The 21,649-nt window shown below is 40.0% G+C and overlaps 1 protein-coding gene across 2 annotated transcripts; it reads right to left on the bottom strand.

The window, feature by feature from the left end:
- On the bottom strand, positions 1 to 19,924 carry LOC129378708 (poly(rC)-binding protein 3-like). 2 transcript variants are annotated; one of them, XM_055059160.1, is made up of 13 exons: positions 19,784 to 19,924; positions 11,612 to 11,759; positions 11,495 to 11,518; positions 11,373 to 11,405; positions 11,169 to 11,285; positions 10,354 to 10,485; positions 9,995 to 10,123; positions 8,404 to 8,547; positions 6,552 to 6,593; positions 5,147 to 5,222; positions 4,616 to 4,674; positions 3,968 to 4,137; positions 1 to 3,870 (listed from the first exon to the last, which is right to left on the bottom strand). In XM_055059160.1, the coding sequence occupies exons 2-13, from the start codon at positions 11,684 to 11,686 to the stop codon at positions 3,816 to 3,818; spliced, it is 1,056 nt and encodes a 351-aa protein (XP_054915135.1). In that variant the 5' UTR covers positions 11,687 to 11,759; positions 19,784 to 19,924; the 3' UTR covers positions 1 to 3,815. The 2 variants fall into 2 exon arrangements, with proteins under 2 accessions (XP_054915135.1, XP_054915134.1); XM_055059159.1 differs by having other exon boundaries at positions 5,147 to 5,225; positions 19,784 to 19,923.
- Positions 19,925 to 21,649: the final 1,725 nt, after the last annotated feature.

Here is a 21,649-nt window from a genome sequence, read left to right on the forward strand (position 1 = left end):
TCAGAAGGAAAAAGTTTAAACTTTATTTGATTTTTAGTCTTACCAACACTTTTAAATTAAAACCTATGTAATTACTCACAACTAATATAGATCTGCACATAGCAAATAAATCAATTGAAAATAGTTACAAAGTTCCATCGCCACCCCGCCCTTCCGTCCCCAAACTGCAATACACATGAACAAAACTAACAACAAAAAAAAATCTGATGAATCTTTTTTTTTTTTTTCTTTTTTCCAGCCGTTACTGCCACTCTAAACGTTGATAAAATAAAAGCATTTTCAACAGGCTACACAGCTCGTCTGTATCTACCAAGCAAATAAAGAAATAACCGGTTAAATAATTGCACATTGCACCCTATTATTGCATTAGTTGCAGTTTGTTTCAAAGTTGCGGCATACTCAGGCATATACACAAATGTAAATACAATTTTCAAACACTGAGTAACACATGAATACTAATGTCGTTGAACTCGCACTGCCATTACTTAGCCTTACATCTTAATAGCTATGCTTTGCAATCGGTTTCAAAATATGCAACAAAACCGTTTGTTTAATGCACACTCAGCTGCGATAGAAACAGCTTATCTGTACTGATTGTTAAAGCGAACATTTCGATCGTACACATGCACTGAAAACCGTTGTAAAAAAAAGCCACATCAACCTCCAGGGTATTCTCTGTTTACGCGTGACGCAGAAAGAACTCCCTGTCTGGTATTAGCAAACCGTCCTAAAAACATAATTTCTTTTTAAACTTTTTTTTTTTTTTCAGATTAGACAAACATTCCCACTTAAATACAAGAAATTACGAGAAAAATGAAAAGAAACACAAATCCATTCAAGGCTACCACGACTACTTGATTATACATTTAAAAATAAAGATTTATTGCAGAGTAATCATTGACTGTGTATCTTTTAGTAGATTTAAACAGCATTTGGTCCATGTACATAGCCTCATTTTGTTATCAAAGCACGGAAGATTGAGAGGAAAAGTGAGTTTGGAAAGTAATGTTTCGAGCTGGACATTACTTTTAGCTGTATGGAAACTTAGCATAACTACTGCCAATAAAGATAGGAAAGCCAGCTAGCCAAGAGTGGCATATTTCTGTCAAGCATTTATGTAACTTTCAAAATTTATTAGTATTCCATCTAATGCTTTACATTAAACTTGGAAAACACAAAGGCGAAACTTGGGTTTAAATGTTGACCTTTCTGAGTTTTAATCAAGCTAACATAGCTTAGCCAAAGCCAGTGCTAACTATTATGCTAACTGGCCATTAGAGGAAAATTTTTCAAGGAGTGAAATTACTTTCGAAACATTAATGCTTAATGTGATGGTAAAAGAAAACTTTTACAAGTTACAAGTTTTACAATTTAGACTTTCCTAGCTTTAGCTTAGCCACAGCCAGAGCTAACTATTAAGCTAGCCAGCCAACAGAGACATTTTCTAGCAAGTGTTGATGTTATTTTGGAAAGCTATTCATATTAATTTTGTACATATAATTCACAAAATGTAACAATCAGAACTTTTAATATATTTTAATTACATATTTTTTTGAAATAAAAATACAACAAATTAGCTAATTGCTAATTTTAACTTCTAGGGCAGCCAATATGGACTAATATTGTTTAAGAATGTCGATGACTTTTAATGTGCTGCTTAATCAATAGAAATATTTGCAAAAATGTAACAACTTATAAAAATTCAAAAAAATGCCCTATGCTGGATTTATTTCACTCCAACTATCCCTAACAACCATTCACACTACTAAAGGAAATTATGCATATTCAGTGTGATGCATGATTAATTTAAAATAAAAAGTGTTTGCAGAAATTAAATAGCTTATAAAACATTGAATTACAGTTTCTGGCTTTCAGATTTGGTGTTGGGTAGCCTAACATTAGTTATCCTAAAAAATAATTGGCTGTAGATTAATAAATTTCAGGTGGTGATAGTCATTTTCTATTTCCAGTGCAATGCTAATTTAGCTGAGAGCTAGCAGTAGTTGATGTAGCAGTAACAGTATTCCCCAAAAGTCCGATTTTTCCTTTTGTAGTAAATTTACAACTCGAAATAAGAGTATTGGTGTGTGTAGGAATAAATCTACTGCGAATGCAAAGCGTTTGTGTAAGATTAATGTGCTTCAACAACATTCAAGAATTATTCAATGCTGAACTGAGCTTAGCAGAAGCTCTAAAAGAATATCACCCAAGTTGTTCTGCATCTGCAGAGCATCCTGAACAAGTAGCATATTCAATGGACAGTTGAATTACTTAAGTTGACCAAATATCACCCACACCTCCTTCTCATATTAGGTACAGTACAGCAAAAACAAACTTAGCTTAGCAAACGAAAAAAAAAAAAAGTGCATCACAACACTACAGATAAATACATCGTGGCTTAGTGAAAAACCAGCAAAGCAGAAATTGTCATCCAACTTGTCCTTTACAAAAACAATTAAGTTGCTGACATGGTCGTGACAATGAAAAGACATTCAAAACTAAAGCGTCAAATCAACTGCGTGACGATGACAAAACATGACAAGATGAACAATCATGAAAAAGAGACTGAGTGGTCACGTCCGCCCAGGCCCTGCGGGTTCCCCCCAATGAACCCCTGAACATTCCTTGGCCCCAAAAGTACCATGTGTCCAAACATTTAAGCCTCTTCGAAGTTGGCCGAGAAACCCTAAACATTTGGACAGCACCTGACTTTGAAGTCCAACTAATCCTCCCACACCAGAGGCAGTCCAGAGTAAAGTGTTGAGTAGTCTATTGCATGAGCGCCGCGTAGTCGACTAATGTGACAAGTCACAATAGTCCTTGTACAAAAACAAAACAAAAAAACACACATAATAAGTTAGTAAACAATCATTAAAATTTTTCGTCAGCGTTTTAAGTCACTGATTTTCACTAATTCTCATCCATGCATCTACAGTATATAGATACGATTAATCGGAGGCGATGTTGGAAAGTCGTTCTGTCTGGGCGGGGAGTAGGACTGGACGTGAACGGTCGAAAATGCTGCAAAAGTTTATGGAAAAGAAACGGGGCCACAAAGATATGACAGCAACATCTCATGAAGCACAAACACGGAGCAGGTTTTCCTTTTTTCTTCTACTCAAATACGCAACGACACAACACTGAACACATGCAGTATAATCAATATTGTAAATAGAGGAAATTAACATGAGAAGGGAGGCTGGAGGAGTGATACCATTGGCTTCAAAGGGTCATGTGATGCAGCAAAGAGTCTTGGGCAGAGATTCGACAAGGAACGGTCCAATTTTTTTTTTTTTTTTACTTTTGAAATTATGTAATTAAACTTGAGTCATTTGGCTACATCCCACCACACACTCTGCCGATAGCATCACTGAGCAGCTGTTTAGTAATATACAGATACCTACGTTCTACAAAAATCTTCAGTCGTTTGCTAATGCTTTTTAAAATGTTGTTCTATGACGCAGCAATGAAAGATATTTAGAAAAGCAATAGACGAAGAAAAAAAACAAGAAAAATGAACACAGATTGTTCTCCTAATGAACATTCAACATGCTTTAACAGTTCCCTAAAAAAAATGGATCAACAGTTTTTTGTATATCTTGTTTTGTTTTTTTATTGTTGTTTTTTATCTTTGATTTAATTTGGCTTTCTGAAATATAAGCGGCCACCAAAACCTCTCTGATCTAGGGTAAACCAGAGCAGTGAGGCGGTCAGGGATTTCGGAGAGCCAGAGCCAGAGTCCGAGGGGCTTCATCAGGGTTGTCTGCGGTAGTCGGTCATTGGAAAGGGCCAAACGGAGGAGCCAGTCAGGGATCTCAGGATGTGGTCATGGATGATGGGTCGTTCCACATGGCAGCCACGTCTCTGAACCTACAGGTTGATAAATGTTAGATTTTTGTTGTCCCCCCTCCCCTTTGCTGAAAAATAAAACAATGAAGTAGAATCTTCTAACACTGAGCTCTCTGACCTTGCATTAATGAGATACTGAGCCAGGCTGATGTTGGCGGGGGTCCCTGTGATGGTGATCTGGCGCTCCGATGACCCTTCCATGGCATTAGCAATTTTGATCTGCGCCCCAGACATCTGACGGATCTCGTTGATTTTGGTTCCCTGGCGTCCGATTATGCAGCCTATTAGCTGGGAAAAAAATGGGGCAGGAATTAGGATGGCTAGAGCTTTGTAAGCCCTAACACCTTCCACATGAGGGTTCTGGGTGTTTTGATGAAATTATAGTGTCCAATTTTACAGAACAGCTATGAATACAACTATGGTTTTGAATGACAAACGCAACTTTTGATGAAATGTGCGATGCTGTTACACCTCTGGTGGAACTAGCTGTGCATTGATCTAGGAGACTGCTGTCTAAAATCAAGGACATTGCTGCTGTGTGCAAACCAGCATGAAGTGACAAATTTGTTTCTATTGCAGTTTCGCAAAATACACCAATTTCGCTACGAATGATAAACCACTTCACGCTGTCGCTAAAATGACTTATTGGAAAACGAGTCTTCTCTAAGTGAATTTATTTTCATAACTCCAATTTTATGGTCAGTGGAAACACAGCTATTGAAATGGACTGATGCAAATTTACACACCAACATTAATCTATACTCACATCATTGGGAATGGTGAGTTCATGAGTACTGGCCTGGTTACTGGCATCCAGACCTGCTGCTGAACACAGGAAGCAAACATAGAGAAGGAGGAAAGCAAAAGGACAGAAAACAGTTTGGCATGTTGAGGGAAGAAGTCGTGAACTCTCTTTACAGACTACTAGCAGTAACTGAATCACACAAGCGCGGCTCAGGCCTAAGCAAAGCCCACATACGTCCTTGAGTACAATTAACTCAGAACAAGAATATATTAGTTTGTATCATTCCAAAAGAATTACTAAGGGAAAACCAGACATCAAAAGAAACCTCAACATCAACAAGAGCAGACCACCAGCAGGCCATGTCAATTGCAGAGCACCACAAAGACCAATAGGAAAAAAACGAGAATGAAGAATAAAGAGATAGGACAGATCCAGCCAAAGAAGAGAGAAAGAGAGAGCAAAAAAAGGAGGAAGAGAAAGTGTTTTTCTCTACAGGTAAAAACGAGAGAAGGATTTTCGGTAAAGAGGGTCATTGTGTAGGTGGGTACGTACCGGGGAAGGCAGGGGTGGTCTGTCCGAGGGGGGTAAAGGGGGTTTGCTGCATAGCCAACTGGTGGAGCTTGCTCAACTGCTGAGGGGGGGAGGAGGAGGACAGCAGAGCTATGAGGTCATCATTAAAAACCCACTCCGGCTCGCACACAAACACACACAGACAGACGTAGAGAGTTATATAGAGGTCTGCTGGAAATGGCACAAAAGTAAAGAAAGGAGCTGAGGAGAAGTAGAGAGGCAAAGAACAAAAACCAAAAGAGACGGAGCAAAAAAAATTGGAGAGAAGGAGCATTGGACTTGGCCTGATTGGAGTATCCTTGGTTGTGTGAGTTGGTGGGACTTTTAGTTGTTTTCTCTACAATAGTACCACACAAGTTACCAACCTGTTGCTAGAGTAGCGTTGTATTCCTAGCAATGTATTCTTTTTAAAGCGTTTCTTCTTTGTTTTTGATTTGGAAACATTTTTCATTCTTTATTTGGGTGCTGTGCAGCTTGAAATACATTTCCTTTTAGCCGCTGGTGTGACACTTAGCCTCCAAAACAAAGGGGTAGGATCAAGGTTTCAGTAACTCAAACAAAGGGAGATAAAATCATATATATTTAATGTGTCAAGGGTGCATACACATCCTGTGCAAGACCTGGTTTAGGCAAAGCTTAGTGTTTCTCTGCTATTTGTGTAAGCCCATTGTTGAAGGAGACGGTTTCGGCAGTTTTTCTCACTTCTGATGTGTTCAAGACAGCAAAATACAGATTTTATGGAAAATGAGGTTAATGGAAGTGTGGGTGAAACAACGGTATATTAGGGCCATTGTAGGTAGATGTAGAAAGGAGTAAATTTCTACCAAAAAACTCAGACATTTTTAGATCAATCTAATAAACATTTTATTCAAAAAGAAATGTTAATTATTTTTGAGTTTGAAAAGTCCAAAATTTATTGAAAAAACAAAAATATAATAACTCTTTGAACAAATTTATATGGCGAGAGTTGTGACTATATTTAGTTTCACTTTGGAATATTTATGATATTAAAAGGTGGCATGTACGTAGTTATTATTGTTTAGTTCCAGGTTGTTTTTTCATATAGTCCTTGATAGAAGTGTCTTCATTTTAGTTCTAAATAAACAGAAACAGATGTATATACATATAATCAGGACTACTTTTGTTTTTGATGCTGATTACTTAACATTCTCATAACCACAGGTAAATCATCAAATTTTCCCTTCAGGCCAAGCCTCATGAGATTTAAAGCAAAAGAAAAGGCAGGTAGCCAAGGAGCTATCAAGTCAGAAGAGAGGAAGTGCACATCCATAAGAAAAGTATTAATATTATTAATTAATATTAATGGGGTGGGTAGAAAGATTGACGGAGAGTGCAGTGTTGGCTGCCTCGTGGGGTTAGCACTCACATCTGGATGAGGGATGGCGTACTGTCCTTGAATGGTGTAAGCCTGTGAACACGAAGAAAAGAGCCGATCATTATCACGTTACGATGACTGATCAGACACAAAAACACACAGAACTGCAAAGAGTGCAAACTAACCGAAAATCTGAAATCGATTTATAGTCGTAGCCGTATGATGTAAAGTCATGCACAATTCACTCAAATCAGTCCTGCTTCTATTCATCAGTCAGATCCAGTTGAACTCAAATCAATAAGGAACGACTCAGACAGCAGGGTGGTGACTGGGAGAGTGTGGAGAAAACCAGAGAAGGAACCCTGACAGGAGCGGGATGACTGGTCCTACTGGTTGTGTTGCGCTTTTACGGCCGCAGAGGTCAGAAGTGAGCTAAATTAGATGTGAAAATTTCAAGGACTCAACCGCACAGATGGAAAAACTGATTTTAGAGAAAAAAAAGGTTAAATCTTGACCTAAAAATGGATGATTTATGCCATCGATAAATCATCAGTTATTTTTTATTTATCAATAGGCTTATTTACATAATTTCTTGACTGAGATCTTGTCAAGAAATTGGCCAGAATGTGGCTTGTGAAAGTAAATGCATCTCTCCAAGAAGTGATTTCTTTGTTTTTTAGGGAATCAAATCAGAGTTGAGGAAAATGAAAGTTACAAACTGTTTGGCCTTTTTTTTTTTTTACTGGTTTTTTAATGATTGACATTGGAAATTCTAAGTCAGGGTCACTGTGTTTTTTTGTGTGTGAATCCAGTGCAGAAATAAATCATTTGAAAAATGCAGTGTTTCACCAGTATATTATGAGCCTGGTTGGCTTCCAGGCTCTACTTGTCCCCCTACCAGCTTAAGTATTATCTGCTTAGTCATTTTAATTGTTCTTTTTTTTTTTTTTTTTACATACACCAGTAACTGATAGCACAGATGGGTTAAGCTAGCTGTGCAGGTTGGCACACTGTACTCGGTACTAATTGCAGAGTACAGTGTGGAGTTCCCATAGATGAGGCTCAATTTGGAGAATACCGCACCAACATACAAGTCAAATATCAAAGCCTTATGGCAAGCTGCTAATACATATAATAAGATGCATATTAATTCCTCGTTCTAAACCGTAAATAGTAGGATGCACAGTTTTTTCGGTGCCTATGCATTGAGAATCTGAACGCTCAGTGACATATATACTGTACGATTGCGTAAAAAAACATGGCGGCACAAATAACATACAAATACATATGTTATCATCATCTTATTTGTGATTGGCCACTAGATTTTAGGGTACTTTGCCCTATCTGTACACTGCAAAAGGCAGACACAACCCAAAAATACCTGATCTTTTGAAAATCACTGAAGATCCTGTCCTGATCACACCCTGTCGAACAGTAAAGATTGGTATGACATGTAACTAGTCCACTGTCTATTAGTCCAATGTTATGTTGTCTGTTCTGTTGATGCTTTATTTTCAAAAGTCCTTGTCAAATCTTAACATTTATTAGTATAAAAGCACAGTGGGGCAACTGGTAGCGTCCCTACCGTGGAGTTTGGCAAGTTCTCTGAGGGAAAGCCTGAAAACGGTTGCAAAAAATTTGTTTCATAAATCCAATACTCATCCCCACTAACCAAACCCAATCCGAACCCATTGGTTTGCTGTCTTCTTTTTAATCTGAAGGAAATCAGAAACGTTGTCATTTGCTGGCAATATTTATCTCAGTTCTGATTCAAGCGGCTCAGGCTGGTGGGAGACAGTAAACTGCGGTGGTGGATTCATGCTATTCGGGAGGCGGAGGGTCTGGGAAACGGGGGGAGTGAAGGTCGGGAGGAAGAGTGAGTAAAACCTGGTGCGACACTAACAGGCAGTGGCTGGTGCTGCAGTAAGAGGCTGAGGTTGGCTGTGGACGCCCCCAGTGGGTCTGCTCTTACCTGGCCACCTGAAAAAATGACAGGGGTGGAGGCAGGCTTTGGGCGGTAGGGGATAGTGGCACCTTTCGGTGGGGACTGAGGAGAGCAAAGGAGGAGAGAGTGGGGTGATGGGTGGTAGGAAGGGGGGAAATGTGGAGAAAGTGTTAGAGCAAAAGAGAAGAGAGACAGAAGTTGCATAAAGTGAGACCAGAAGGGGACGGTGCCGTTGGGGGAAGACGACCTGTGACACACGAAAGTGCTCTTCACTGTGTGTTCATGCTGACATAAAATGTCCAAACTGTGGTTCAGTGCACAACTAGACCTGGATTTACCTGGAAAAACCACTTTCAACTGGATAATGACGACTCAACATATTTGCACTTTAAATATATTTCTCGGCCCGTATTCTGGAGACTTACAGTCATGTCACAAAAGTCCTAGCATCCATGGCTGGTGCCATCATGAAGGCCCAATGGAGAACTGGCTGTGCAGATAGTTAAAATTAATGGGGCAAGAAGATCCGACATAGAACTCTGACATGTGTGAACAGTGATGTAGAATAAATAGGACTGGGTAGAATGTTCTGTTTTGGTTCAGAGTGCCTGAATGCATGCCAAGGAGGAGGAAAAATAGAAAAGTGCTCTCTTGTGAAATCCATCACTTGAGAAAGTTGCTAAATGACATCAGAATATCAACATTTTGAATCCAGTCAACATCAGTAATCTCAGTTGACCAAAAAGGGACTTTAGAGATGCATTGATCCGATATCAATATCTGTATTGGTTGAGATTTTGAAAAAAATTCTAGACCAGCGAGAACTTTCCCGATCCGTAAGGGCAGATCTATTCGGTTTAATTTTCTGCTTTGTGCTTTGAGCGACGTCATGCTTTATAATATTAAGAAGTCCGAATTACACTTCATGAACCATTTGGAAGAAGGTTCGTTGCTCTTTGCATGTTATTGTCAGTTTCTTTATTATTTATTTGACATTGGTTGTTGTGACTGAACAAATTAAAGTTGTTTTTGCATATTTGACCAAGCTTGTGGCAATATTGATGTATTTATATGTGCTGTACTGGTGCACAATTATTAAATGAATGTGTAATTCAGTACATTTATGTTTGTGTTTAAAAAAAGAAACATTTTAAGTCAGCACTGTTTATCTGGATCTGGTCAGTATCGGCCGATACTAAACCTCAGATATCGATATCGGTATCGAAAGTGAAAAAAGTTGAATCGGCGGAACTCTTAGAAATACAGAGATTTGTTTTCGTGCACTAATTTCTTTTAGATACAGAAATTTACTTATTTTATACATAGAAATGTTACAGTAGCATTTCGTTAGCTGTCTGGAGGAGAACAGCCTTCATCCCTATTGGCTCTGGCCACTCTCATTGGTCAGTAGGGAGTTCTACAGACGTTGAACTTTTTGATGCTACAGATTTCTAGCCGAAAAAGCCAATGTCGTGCTTTCCTCCATGTTGGGTTTTGTGAGTGAAGACTTTAAGTGTGTGTGTCCCTCCCTTTCCCTTCCCCGCTGTACCTCCAGCATCACCACACATATCTGTTTGACACACTGGATGATGGCTTCCGGCGCCCCGGAGATGGTCACCGCTCTCTCTGTGGAGTTGGGCAGCATGTCGCCTGCCACCTGGACCTGAGCTCCCGTCGACTGGTGCAAACATAAAACCAGAATATGACCTTTTAGTCGTCTTTAAATATATTCACAGGGAGAGAGTTATGGCGGAAGAGGTTTCACAATCACGCTTTTGGGATTATGCAGAGGAAAGGGGTTAAAAGGGAATTATTTGATTTCCATTAATCCTGGATTTGGAGAACATATATGGAAATCTTTTCATTATTGCATATGGATATGATATAGGTAACAGAAGTTCTGCTTGCCTCTCTCATTTCTTTGATTTTGGAGCCACCTTTGCCGATCAGGGAGCCGCACTGGCTGGCAGGAACGACGAGCCTCAGGGTTACTGGAGGCTTACTGGTAGCCGGACTGTTACTCATGGAGTTGATTATGTCCTGAACGGGAAGCGAGGACACGCATGTTTTATTCAAAAGTTCTTCTCTTTTTCACATGTAATGCATATTTGGCAATATAAGACATAAACTTGACAAACTGAGATCAAAGGTGTGCATTCATGTAGTTCATGGAAACGCAGATGGGGCCCATTTGTTAGGCCAACATGTGCCAAAGGTTTAACTTCCTGGCTCGAATATTCCCAAATGATGTAAATATCTGATAATTCCATCGACTCCCACCCAAATCTGACTAATTAACTGGTTCAACGTAACAGCTCAGTTCAGAAATCTCCACTTGTTTGTCTTTGTCTGCAGAAACTACTTCCTGCAAAGATTAAGCGATCTGTTGGCAGGTCGGTCCATCTGCAGCGTAAACAGTCTTGGACGGCGATTGAACAGCCAAATGAAAACACGGTACTGGACCACTTTCAGAGGGTGCTGCAAGGTGAGATCAGCACATTTCTGTCCTACATAAGATAACCGAGCCTGCTTTGCATTGTGGGTGGCAATGAGCCAGCAGAGGCGCTCAGAAAAAGAGCGAGCTTTTTTTTTTATTTTTTTTTTTTTTTTTTTTTATAGTTTTACAGACATATCTATTGCAAATTAGACTTTGTATATACTGATCGCTGGTCAATAATTATGTCCATAACGGATCTAATTACGAATCCAACTGAAAGCTTTACCTCCTCAAACTTGTAGGCAATCATGGCGAATGCCTTGAAAATGGCGTCTGTCGGCCCGGTGATGGTCACTATCCGCTCTGGACAGTTCCCTTCTGAGATGTTGATGCGGGCACCACTCTGTACGAAAAAGGAAAGCTGAAAATGTGCAGCGCTGTCTTAATAATATACCAGTAGACTGATGGCCACGATGAGAAAAGGTCTTACGTCTTCGCGCATTTTCTTCACAGTCTCTCCTTTCTGAGAAGCAGATTAAACAGCAGTTAGATGTTTGCAGTGAGACAACGTCCCACTTGGAAAGCTCTAGTTGTTGTGCTTGTGATAAATACCTTTCCTATGATGCTTCCCACCTCCTGCAGGACAAGAGGAACAAGCAGGTTTAATCTCAACTTGTTGCTAAAGATCAAACTTGAAGACAGAGGATTTGCAGGAATGGCCGTTTGTACCTTTCCGTGCATCAGCAGCCTGATGGTGAGGGTCACGTTTAGGCCACCTTCTGACTGAACCTTGATGGGCTCCATGTCGGGATTGGAAGTGAAAGGAAGGGGTGTGGTCTTGTGAGAGAGGAGGTGGTGGAGTCGGGTGACCGGTCAGCTGCAGGGCGAGAAAAAGGAAAACAGAGATCTAAGGTGGTTGAAGGCTGTGTCATTTTGCCAAACACTGGAATAAAAATTTGTACCAACTGGGGAGCTTTTCTTTTGACTACCAGGAGCACCAATATAGATTTCTCAAATAATAGCAGACAGAGGTAAATACAGAAAGCAGCTTTCAAATGATGATTTCCCTTTTTAAGGAAAAGAAGTTGTTCAAACCGACCCACTGTGGCAGAGTAGTTGTCCCCTAAACCCAATAACTGGTTGTGCCTTTCTTGGTGGCACAACCTGACATCAAGCGTTTGCATATTTGGCAGTAAATCTTTTACGTCACTGCGGACCTAAAATATCCGACACACCCTGAGCCCATTGACATTGTGTTGGAGCCCGATCCAAACCGAATAATTAACTCTAATTAGGGATCAGAGCCCATCATTTTAAACTGCTGCCAATTTAACCACTGCTAAGACTGCGAGAGATCCAGACCTCCTACTGCTCACTCTGCTGGGTTAGTCGTGTCACCCAAGGCTATAATTTTGATCTGACCTGGTCCAAATTTCAGGCTATAGATCTAAACGTCACCGTGTTAGCCCACTCTTCTTTGGAATGTTGTTTCGATCCAGCATCCTGAAAACCGTGTCACTCGGATTTAAATCCAGAATTTGACTGGGCCACTCCAAAACTTGTGTTTTGTTTCTCTCAAGTGTCTGGATCCCAGTCCAGACACTTGAGCTTAAGCTCTTGAACCGATGACCAGACATTCTCCTTGAGGATTTTTTCCTCTGGACAGCAGATGTGGCGGCGTCAATTAGGTCAGCACCAGTCTTAGCTAAGGCAGTGAGGCCTGCATTGCCGTGGATATTGTTATGAGTTATTTTGTGATCTCCTGGCCGTGTTGTTAATGTGCGTCTGGAGTTATTTCGGTTGAACACAATCCCATGTTTTCTATGTTTGTAGATAATGGATTTCTAAAGCTTTACAAATGGCTTTGTAATCCTTCCCCGATGAATGACTTTGCTTTCTCATCCGTTGTTTAATTTCTTTACATCAGGGATTGATGTAAAGAAATAAAACCCTACATGTCGTCGGGTTTTGGGTGTGGCTTGTGACGCTGAAAGAAGAAAAAAAATGTTTTAGCTTAGTCCAGCTTAGTTGTAATACTTTCATTTTGCTTTTGCTCAAATCATCTTTTTCTGATTTTAAAATTTGATCGATGACCAAAAACCAAAACCCTTTGTTTTTTTTGTTTTTTACTGTGCTGGTTTAATTTGCATTTTGCCGCAAAGGCAACATCATCAACTCAAGACGGGAGGATTGAATTTTACACTCACTACTGTTAAGTTACTTCCCTCCCCCTTACCTAGGAATTTGTGCTGCTGTTTGTTATAAGACTTTTTCAAGATTATTACAAACAATATAGTGAAACAATAAAAATCATATTTTTATCAAATCAGGATTATCTCTAATTCTGCCTGACATCGGATGTCATGACTCAGACTTCAGGAGTCGCAATCATCAGAGCTAACACAAGAGGGCGCTTCAGCCCACAACCTGACTCCATTTAGAATGGATGTGAATGTTCGCATGAGGTCTGCTGCGGGGTTTTTAATCTGCAGCCGGATTCTCTGACAGAACTCCCAAACACCGCGGCGCGGATTGAAGGCACGGCTCGGCTTCTGTTTAATCAGGATGACGTTCCTCCTGTCATTAGGGGAGAGAGTCACGGGTAAGCCGAAAGCTTCAAATCCCAAAGTTTCTCTAAACAAACAAACAAAAAATAAAATGATGATTTGTGGGATGATTTTTGTGTTAAAACACGAATTTGCCATCTGCTGCTTTATTAGATCCTTGGTTTCAGGAAAAGCTCCTGCAGCGGCTGACCTTGACCGAACAGACAAAGTCGCTGTCAATCCCAGGCTCTGTTGCCATGTGGAAGCTGAAATAAATCCATTTCTCTCATATGTGTGGCTCAAAACTCTTACATGACGACGCGTGAAGCTGGGAGCTGATACAAACACACACGTGTCATCAAAAATATTTCCGTTTTTATCATTCAGACCCAGCAGGATTAACTCTTAACTTCAGTGTCGTCCAGAAGAAACGGAGTGAAAACAGTGAGCTCCTTCATGCCATTTTTAAAAGGTTGTAATCTCTCAGACGAACTTATTTTTATATATTTTTGAATGACGTTCTGCACTTTTCTATGGAGAGTGAAGAGTGCCAAAGTTCAATAAATAAATAACTTGAGAAATAATTATGTAAATTTGTAATTCATTATTTTACATGTCATAAATGACAGAAATTATTGATTAAATATGGAATTATATGTATGTGCCGCAATAAAACATTGATTTTATTTAATAAAGTAGATATAATCATTTCATGATTTGAATAAATGATTGTATGTTCCTGTGCTGAATTAATTTAAACTGTCAACTTCACCCATGGGGTGGGGGAGATCAGAGCGGCTACTATTGAGATCTTAACGCCTGATTGGCTGCTTCAAACGGGAAGTCTTAACAAAGTTTTCTGTCTATATCTTCCCTGGAAAGCGCAGGAATAGCTCTGACAATACAATTAAATTGTTGTGTTTTATTTACCAGAAAATCTGGCTGAGCAACATCCAGTCTCCAGATCTCTAGATTGGTGTGAAATATCTCTATCAACTTCACCAGAGAGAGCTAGCTGTGCAAGCTAACTGGCGGTGTAATGTTGATGCTGTCTGAAGTCTATGACAGCTTCAGGTTGTTTATTTCATTTGGCATTCATTGCTCTCTGTACTTTTTGACCATTGTTACACATTTCTTTGTAGACTCCTTTTCTACTTTGAAAAGTTAATGTGTTTTCACTTTATTCCTCCCATCTCCATTTTAAGATTAATTTAAATAGATGTATTTTCTTATTGTATATTTTTTCGGTACCAGTTATCTACCAATCACCTTCAGTGTTTTATGTTGGACGTCTTTTCTACGTCATAAAAAATAGGCTTGGGGTTAAATCTTTCTGTCGTTTTCTTTTCAGACGCACTGTGACACAATTAGGTGTTTTTGTGTTTATTTTTCTACACCGTACAAAAAAATATCTTTTCCCTTTTGAAATACTCAGTGCAGATGTACAAGTCGACACTTTTTCTTCATTGGTTTTTATGTTTCGGCCAAATTAAGATTTCACTTGTTTTTGTAAAGATGTTTATTCTAAACTATAAAAATGTTGCTTTACTTTGAACTTTCCTGTGACTTTTAGACATCAGTCATCTAAAGGTCTGATGCATTTATTGACGACATTTGGATGTCACCGGAGGTCATCGTGTAGATTTTTTTTCTGCCACCAAATATTGTCAATACAGATGAACTTAATGTCCATCTGCCTAAAACATAATTTCACTTTTTGTTTTTCATTCACTTTATGTCGTCAGCGGCACATTTTCCTGGAGAAATACTGTTTCAACCTTTACTTTTCGGGCCACTGTCTCATGATTTCTTCATCCGTCTGTCTTTTTAGCCGATTTAGGGATTGTAAAAAAAACAAACAAAACATTTATTTTAAACCACAATTAAACCAGAAAGAAAATGACTGTTTACACATTACCAGATTCCTTCTGAGTCTAAATAAATGTCTCCATCTTTTATTTTTCATGCACTATGTTTGGATTTAACTGAGCCATCCTTTACAATTAAGTTAATCGACATAGAGATATGTGTTGATGATAGAAACGTCTCGCTGGCGCACAAACAGAAAATGTTTGAAAAACTACAACAAAAAGATGAAATTCATAAATGAACAGGCTGATTTCATATATGTCTCAAACATATATTATGAAAAGGAAAAGAAAAATCTCTTGACGGACAGACAAAAGAAGGAACAGAATCTGTTTCAGATTCAGTGCAGACAAAGTTTAACGTCTATAACGCGGTAAAATTAGTTTGTCATACGGGCTTGCATCTTATTCGCATCAACACGACATGAAAAGTGTTCAAATATTTCAACCAATCCAAACAAGCCTCTGATTTTGGTTTTTACATTAGCCTATCTCACCAGAATCAGTTCAGATTCCTCCATAACACAGTGCTTATGGATTCCCTGTAATCCCTGACATGTATCAAAATGAAAATATATATATATATGTATTTTATTTTATTTTTTGCAGCGCTCTTCTAACTGTAAATGTATCCCAATCTGCACCGGATGCAGGTTTTAGAGCTTCGGGAGATGAGCGGCAGGGATTCGGCCCCCAGCTGTCCCCTCCCAATCTCCCAGAGGAGACCAGATTACGTAAAAAGCCTTAATCCGGGTTTAAGACCCGAGCCAGCGGTGCAGGTCCTCTCCAGGGGCGGGCGGTAGGGATGGAGGGAGGAATAAAACAGAAAGAAAAACACAGATTTATGCTGGGATTAAATGAATGGTTTCATCTTGGTGGCAAGATGGTGCTTAAAGGTGGAATTGTATTTCTAAAACCCTGACGGAGGAAAATAAAAAAAAAATAAAAGAAAAAATCTCCAATTAAGACTCAAGCTCAGCTGTTAGTAGAGGTCAACTAAACATAAAAAATAAAAGTCTGTCAGGTCTCAAAGATGGTCGGAGCTGCATTCCAATAGTTTCATTCTGCTCATGCATCCTAAAAAAATGAGGTCAAGGGCCTGTGAATCACCGGCGCCAAAAACCTTGCAGCATTTTACCTCTTTTTTTGGTCTTTTTTCTTTTATACTGCACAGAGAAAAAAAAAATCATGAAACTAGATTTGACCGGGCTTTGCCGGGAAGTCGTTAAAAGCGAAAACGCAGACAGGGCCATGGCGGGGAATTTTTCCTGACATCTGACAGGAAAAGTGGGTCATGCTCGGCGCTGCAGCGCTGCTAGCCTCCTCCTCTTCCTCCTCCTCTTCGATGGCGGCTATTGAATTAATCACGCTTTACGCTCGGCTGGGCAACGCGGCGCACAAAATGGCTCCCTCCTCCTCCGTCCTTCTCCGCCTCGGCCGCAGAAAAGTCTCGAACGTCGCTCTCGAAGAGCCCAAATCACTAAACTCCACCATCCCTTGACCTCTTTCCTCTTTAGTTGCGACAACTGAGTGGAGTTGCTCTGTGTATACAGAACCGTCAGTGTGTGAATGATGGAAAGTTGCAGCAAATGGTGGCAGAACAAGGAAGGAGGATGTTTGTAGATCCCAAATGGACGAGAAACTTTACTTTGAACTTTTAAAGAAGAGTCTAGAAAGTGTGTGAATAGCGAAACTGGCTCATGTTTTTCAAGTGGTTCTTTTATTCAAATGCAATCACAACATATTTAAGATCTTGATTTCATATGGAACTCAAATTCTAGGCTCTTTTTGCAGTTTCTGCATGCACTAAAGTATTTCCTGTTATTGCGCCTGTCACAATAAATTATCTTATTGCAATAAACTATAATGTTGTTTTGAGATCATTTTCAAATAACATAGTAGTAATAATTCAAGAACACATTCTCAAGGATCCATAACCTTTGAATTCAAATGAACACTTAGACACTGAAAGGGGAAGACATTTGAAATATCCCAAAGTAAATAAAGAAAACAACAGAAACAACAAATTGAATGAATTGTGAAAACTCTGTCAACAAAATTATCTTTAGAAAAATGGGGGAGTTCAGACCAAACAGATTGAAGACTTTCATCAATCACTTTTTTGGTAAAACGAGACAAAAATGAGAAAAGCAATAAATGAAGCCAATGAAAATGATTGACTTTCTTTTAATTTATCATGCAATTAACTCATTTGTTATTTAACGTGACAGGAATACCTTTTACTGTTTAAAATGTAGATTCAGGAGATGCTGTTTTTCCACATAAAGTCAGACTTGTTTCTGTGTTTCTACATATACAATGAAATCAAAGCAAATTCAAAATTTTGTTGGTTACTGCACATTTGTTCACTCGATTTGGAGGAAATATCAAACTATCGTCCGGTAAATGGAGATACTGAGGTCAGTTGATGAGGCTGCAGGCTGGGAGAGAAGCAGATGTAAAATCTAGTAAGGAACATCCATAAAATTGTTCAATCCAGATAAAAGCATCTATCATTTGGTTAGTCCTGAGTTATACATTGCAAGTTTTGTCGATCAGTACAACAGCCTTAAAACGTTTTCATCATTGAAGCAAATTAAATCCTGAAATCTCAAGTTTTCAGACTTTTGTACCTTAAAAATGTGCCTGTTGGAGCTGTAAGACATAATTTTTGTTGGTTTTTGGCTTTCAATCAAATGTGAGCCACAAGGTGTTTTCATTTTTCTAGAGACGCACCGATCCGATATTAATATGGGTATTGCATCGTGTTTGTAGCTTGTTAAGCTCTTTTTGTGTTAAAGTGTACTGTGCTGGTAAGGAATTATCAGGTACAATTGTTATTCAGGACATTTATTTCTATGTTTTAAAAATACACATTTTAAGTAAACTCATTTCTGTTTTTCTGTATCGGATCGGTATTGTTTGGCACTAAACCTCTGATATCTGGATGGGTATTGGAAGTGAGAAGAAGTGGATCGGTGCATCCCTACTTTATTTCAGCGGAAGAAATGCTTGAAATGCTAGGAGATTTACATCAACCAAATTAAGACAAGCTAAGTTAGATGTCTGTGTCCATCATCATTTAACCGATTCTGGGTATGTGTTTGTGCTCCAATTAGGGGTGAACAAAAGGGAAATTAGCGAGAATGTAGGGCAACAGAGGGGGACCGCAGAGGGTGACCTCTTTGAGCCATATGCTCGGTATCACAGGAGAGTCTCACTTTGGGGGTGAGGGGGGCATGTGAGAAAAACCTCAGAGTTCAAAGTTTGAATCATGAAGGGGATAAATGATTACTCTGCTGTCAGAGGAGGGAACTGATGAAGTAGATATGAGGAGTTGAGTTCGTCTTCGGTTTCCTGGTATATGAGCAGCTCTCGTCTCGTCTGGCTTTTGTTTTATGCGGCACAGAAGGGGGGTCGGAGGCAGGGGGGCGTCCGCCCAGTCGGCCTTCCTATGCGCCGCTGTGACAGTCCTCTCAAGAGCTGTCAGTCCGCATCAGCAGACCAGCATCCTGACATCTCAACCTAAATCACAATCAAAGCTTCAACTACCTAAAACTGGAAGATGCACTCGACAACCAACATGACCGCCGACCACAGAGACGCTACACCGCTAGCTCACGCGCTTCTAGCGCGCAGAGGAAAAGCCGTCGTAACGCAGGCACACCATGTTGCGCCCCGAAGAGCAGCACAGAGTCGGCCATTTTAGATTTGCCACAGTTTGTAATGTGAGATCACTGGTTGTCACAAAGTCATGGCTTCCATACGCCAGGCTTCCCCCAAGCGCTGATGCGGAACGAGACAAGAACGTCCCCATTTCCTTTTCCCGCTTCCCTTTCTTTTTCACGTTTTAGCTGTCGCCTCGCAGACCTTATATTTGATTTCAACAAAATGACACTTGACATTTATCTTTTCATATGACTACCCAACAATAAGAAGAGCCGTGGCGCTAGCGTCCGCATGGAGGTAATCAGAATAACAACCTCATCCATTGTGTGTCAGCGAATCCTTTCTGCATCTAATGCAGCTAATTGCCAAACAATGAAATTGCTCGTGCTTGAAGCAAAAGACAATCAGTTAAACAATGACAACCGCCCGATGTCTGAAAACAAAATCAATCGACTTCAAACCACAACATTCTTTAGGGAAAACCAAAGAGATTCCCACCCAGCATGAATTCATCATGTTGGAGGTTGCCAATGAAAGCATTTGAAATGAATGGGTTTGAAAAAGAAGTCAGTGGGTAAGTTAGTAAGTCAATTAATTATTGATGGCTTCCCTGCATCCTCACCAAGAATCTAGAAATTCAAGTTTTCCAGAGTTCAAAGCCTCTGCAACTCCAACAACCAAAGCAAGAACTTCAAACATTTCTCTCTAAAAACTTTTAACAAGTATTGCATTTAAATGTTGGCTTTCCAACTAAAGCGCTGTTCTAAAACAACAACAAAAACAGAGGCCGTTATCAGGAGCAGAAAAAGAGAGTTTACCTTTTCGCGGTGCAGGATACAGTAGCTGACGACCACTATCGCCGTTGAAGGATTAAAAATCGCAAAGGGAAGATGATTTCTCCACCCCCCACCAGCCCCATGCACCTCTCTCTTCCTTTGATTGGAAAAAACACTGCCACCCTATTGGCCCGTCCAGCCGGGGGAGAATAGGGGGTGCGTCACGTGAGCGACCCAATCGACACGTGACGCGTCTCGAATTTATATGACGAAACCGACTTGTATACTCGTTGAACGAGGTTCGTGTCGCAACAGTTTCCAGAGACTGTTTTGCAAACCGCTTTGTTGCGTGTTGAGAGAGGGGTAGTTTGGGTGACCATCACCCACCGCCCCCTATACCCACTGCCCCTCACTCTTTAATTTTCCTTCAGATGCATAAAAAAAAATAGAGGAGTGGGGGGCATGCCCAATGAGGCACACGGCCATTATAGAGGCACGTCTGGGGACGATGGGGCAGTCTGAATCAGAACTTTAGCCTCCAGGGGCATTTGGAATCCAGGAAGCCATCGTCCTTGTTATTGGTAATGACAAGTGACACACACACACACACACACACAAAGAAAACCAGCTCAGAGAAGCCCCGGCCACAACTTTCTGGCGCAAACGAGCGCCTTAAAACCTGCGCGCTCACTCCCATCTCCTGCTTTTTAATCTGCTTCCCTCTGAGCGCATGTATGTCCAGAATTACAGAGCTTTGGAGGCCACCCGTCCAGATTTTTTTTTTTCCAATCCAGCTCAAATCCAGCCCTTATGTCAGATGGACAGTTGTGCAGAGCTTAATCTGCCATCATTAGGGTTGGACGGCAGCAACAGAAAAGCGCTCGGAAGGGTTAGGATGTCTGGATTAGGGACACTGCAGACAATAGAGAACAACCTCGCTGTTGATTGTTTGTAGTCAGCACAGATGCTCAGGACTGTATCTGCTTTTAATTGGCGCACCTATATAACACTGAATGGTAATCATGTCTTTACCTAACCACCCAACTGTAAAATGGCCCATGGGAGAGAACTCAAATAGAGCATTAAACGTGTTCCACATTCAGTCAAAAGAGGCAAAGAAAGAGTGAGTGGTTCCCCACACCAGACAAAAGCTGCTACATTAAAACTTCTGGAAAACTGTTCAGTGGAGACAAGAAATGCTTCAAATAACTTCCTTTAATCTTTATGCTCACTCTCCACAGTTCTTTGACATATAATATGCAGTTGTTTGTTTCAGAAGACCCCTGGACCACCTGACTTGGTCACTCCAAAGTCTTTATTTTGTTTTCCTTTGGCCATTTGGAGGTGGACTTGCTGGTGCGTTTTGGATCATTGTCGGTCTTAGATGTTCGCATGCCTTACTCAAAACCATAAAAGATTTTTAAAATATTTTGTTGGATCTTACAACTATTTCATGACAACCAACCAACCTGAAAGTTGAGATTTTGAAGCTCCAGATGTACAGAACTTGAAGTAAAAATAAGTCTTAAGTTTTGCTATAGTGTTTTTCTCATCTCAGTAGACAAAAATGAGACTCGACTTTTTTCTCATTAGCAAGAGGCAAGCTAATAATTTGGCTAGTAGTTGTGAATTATAGTTAAAGAAACCAAATGTTTTGCTTGACTGAAAATATGTTTTGTTTTCTAATGCCAGCAGTTTTGCAATTTCAAAATTGTAGTAGCAGGGCTAGCTGCATGACACTAGGTTTGACGAGTTGTCCTCAATGATCTCTGTGAGCATTTTTTGGTCTAATTAATCAACTGTAGCTCCGGTTCAATGTTCAAAGTGTTCACAAGTTAATATGACCAGGAAAACCTGATTAGGACACTCAGGGACCCTCGGAGAAAGGTGACAGCTAATGAGTCCACG

Source organism: Poeciliopsis prolifica, unplaced genomic scaffold, assembly GCF_027474105.1.
Source record: "Poeciliopsis prolifica strain line A6 unplaced genomic scaffold, Auburn_PproV2 SCAFFOLD053, whole genome shotgun sequence".
Lineage (NCBI taxonomy): Eukaryota > Metazoa > Chordata > Actinopteri > Cyprinodontiformes > Poeciliidae > Poeciliopsis > Poeciliopsis prolifica.

Bases quoted from the DNA above. Each gene is read 5' to 3' on its own strand.
- LOC129378708 (XM_055059159.1), bottom strand. From the start codon at position 11,686: ATGGAGCCCATCAAGGTTCAGTCAGAAGGTGGCCTAAACGTGACCCTC. The intron at 10,124-10,353 runs GCAAGCAGAACT...TGTTTGCACCAG, and splicing joins AAATCAAAGAAATGAGAGAG to TCGACGGGAGCTCAGGTCCA. The intron at 6,594-8,403 runs GTTAGTGTCGCA...TCGTGTTCACAG, and splicing joins TGCAGCACCAGCCACTGCCT to GCTTACACCATTCAAGGACA.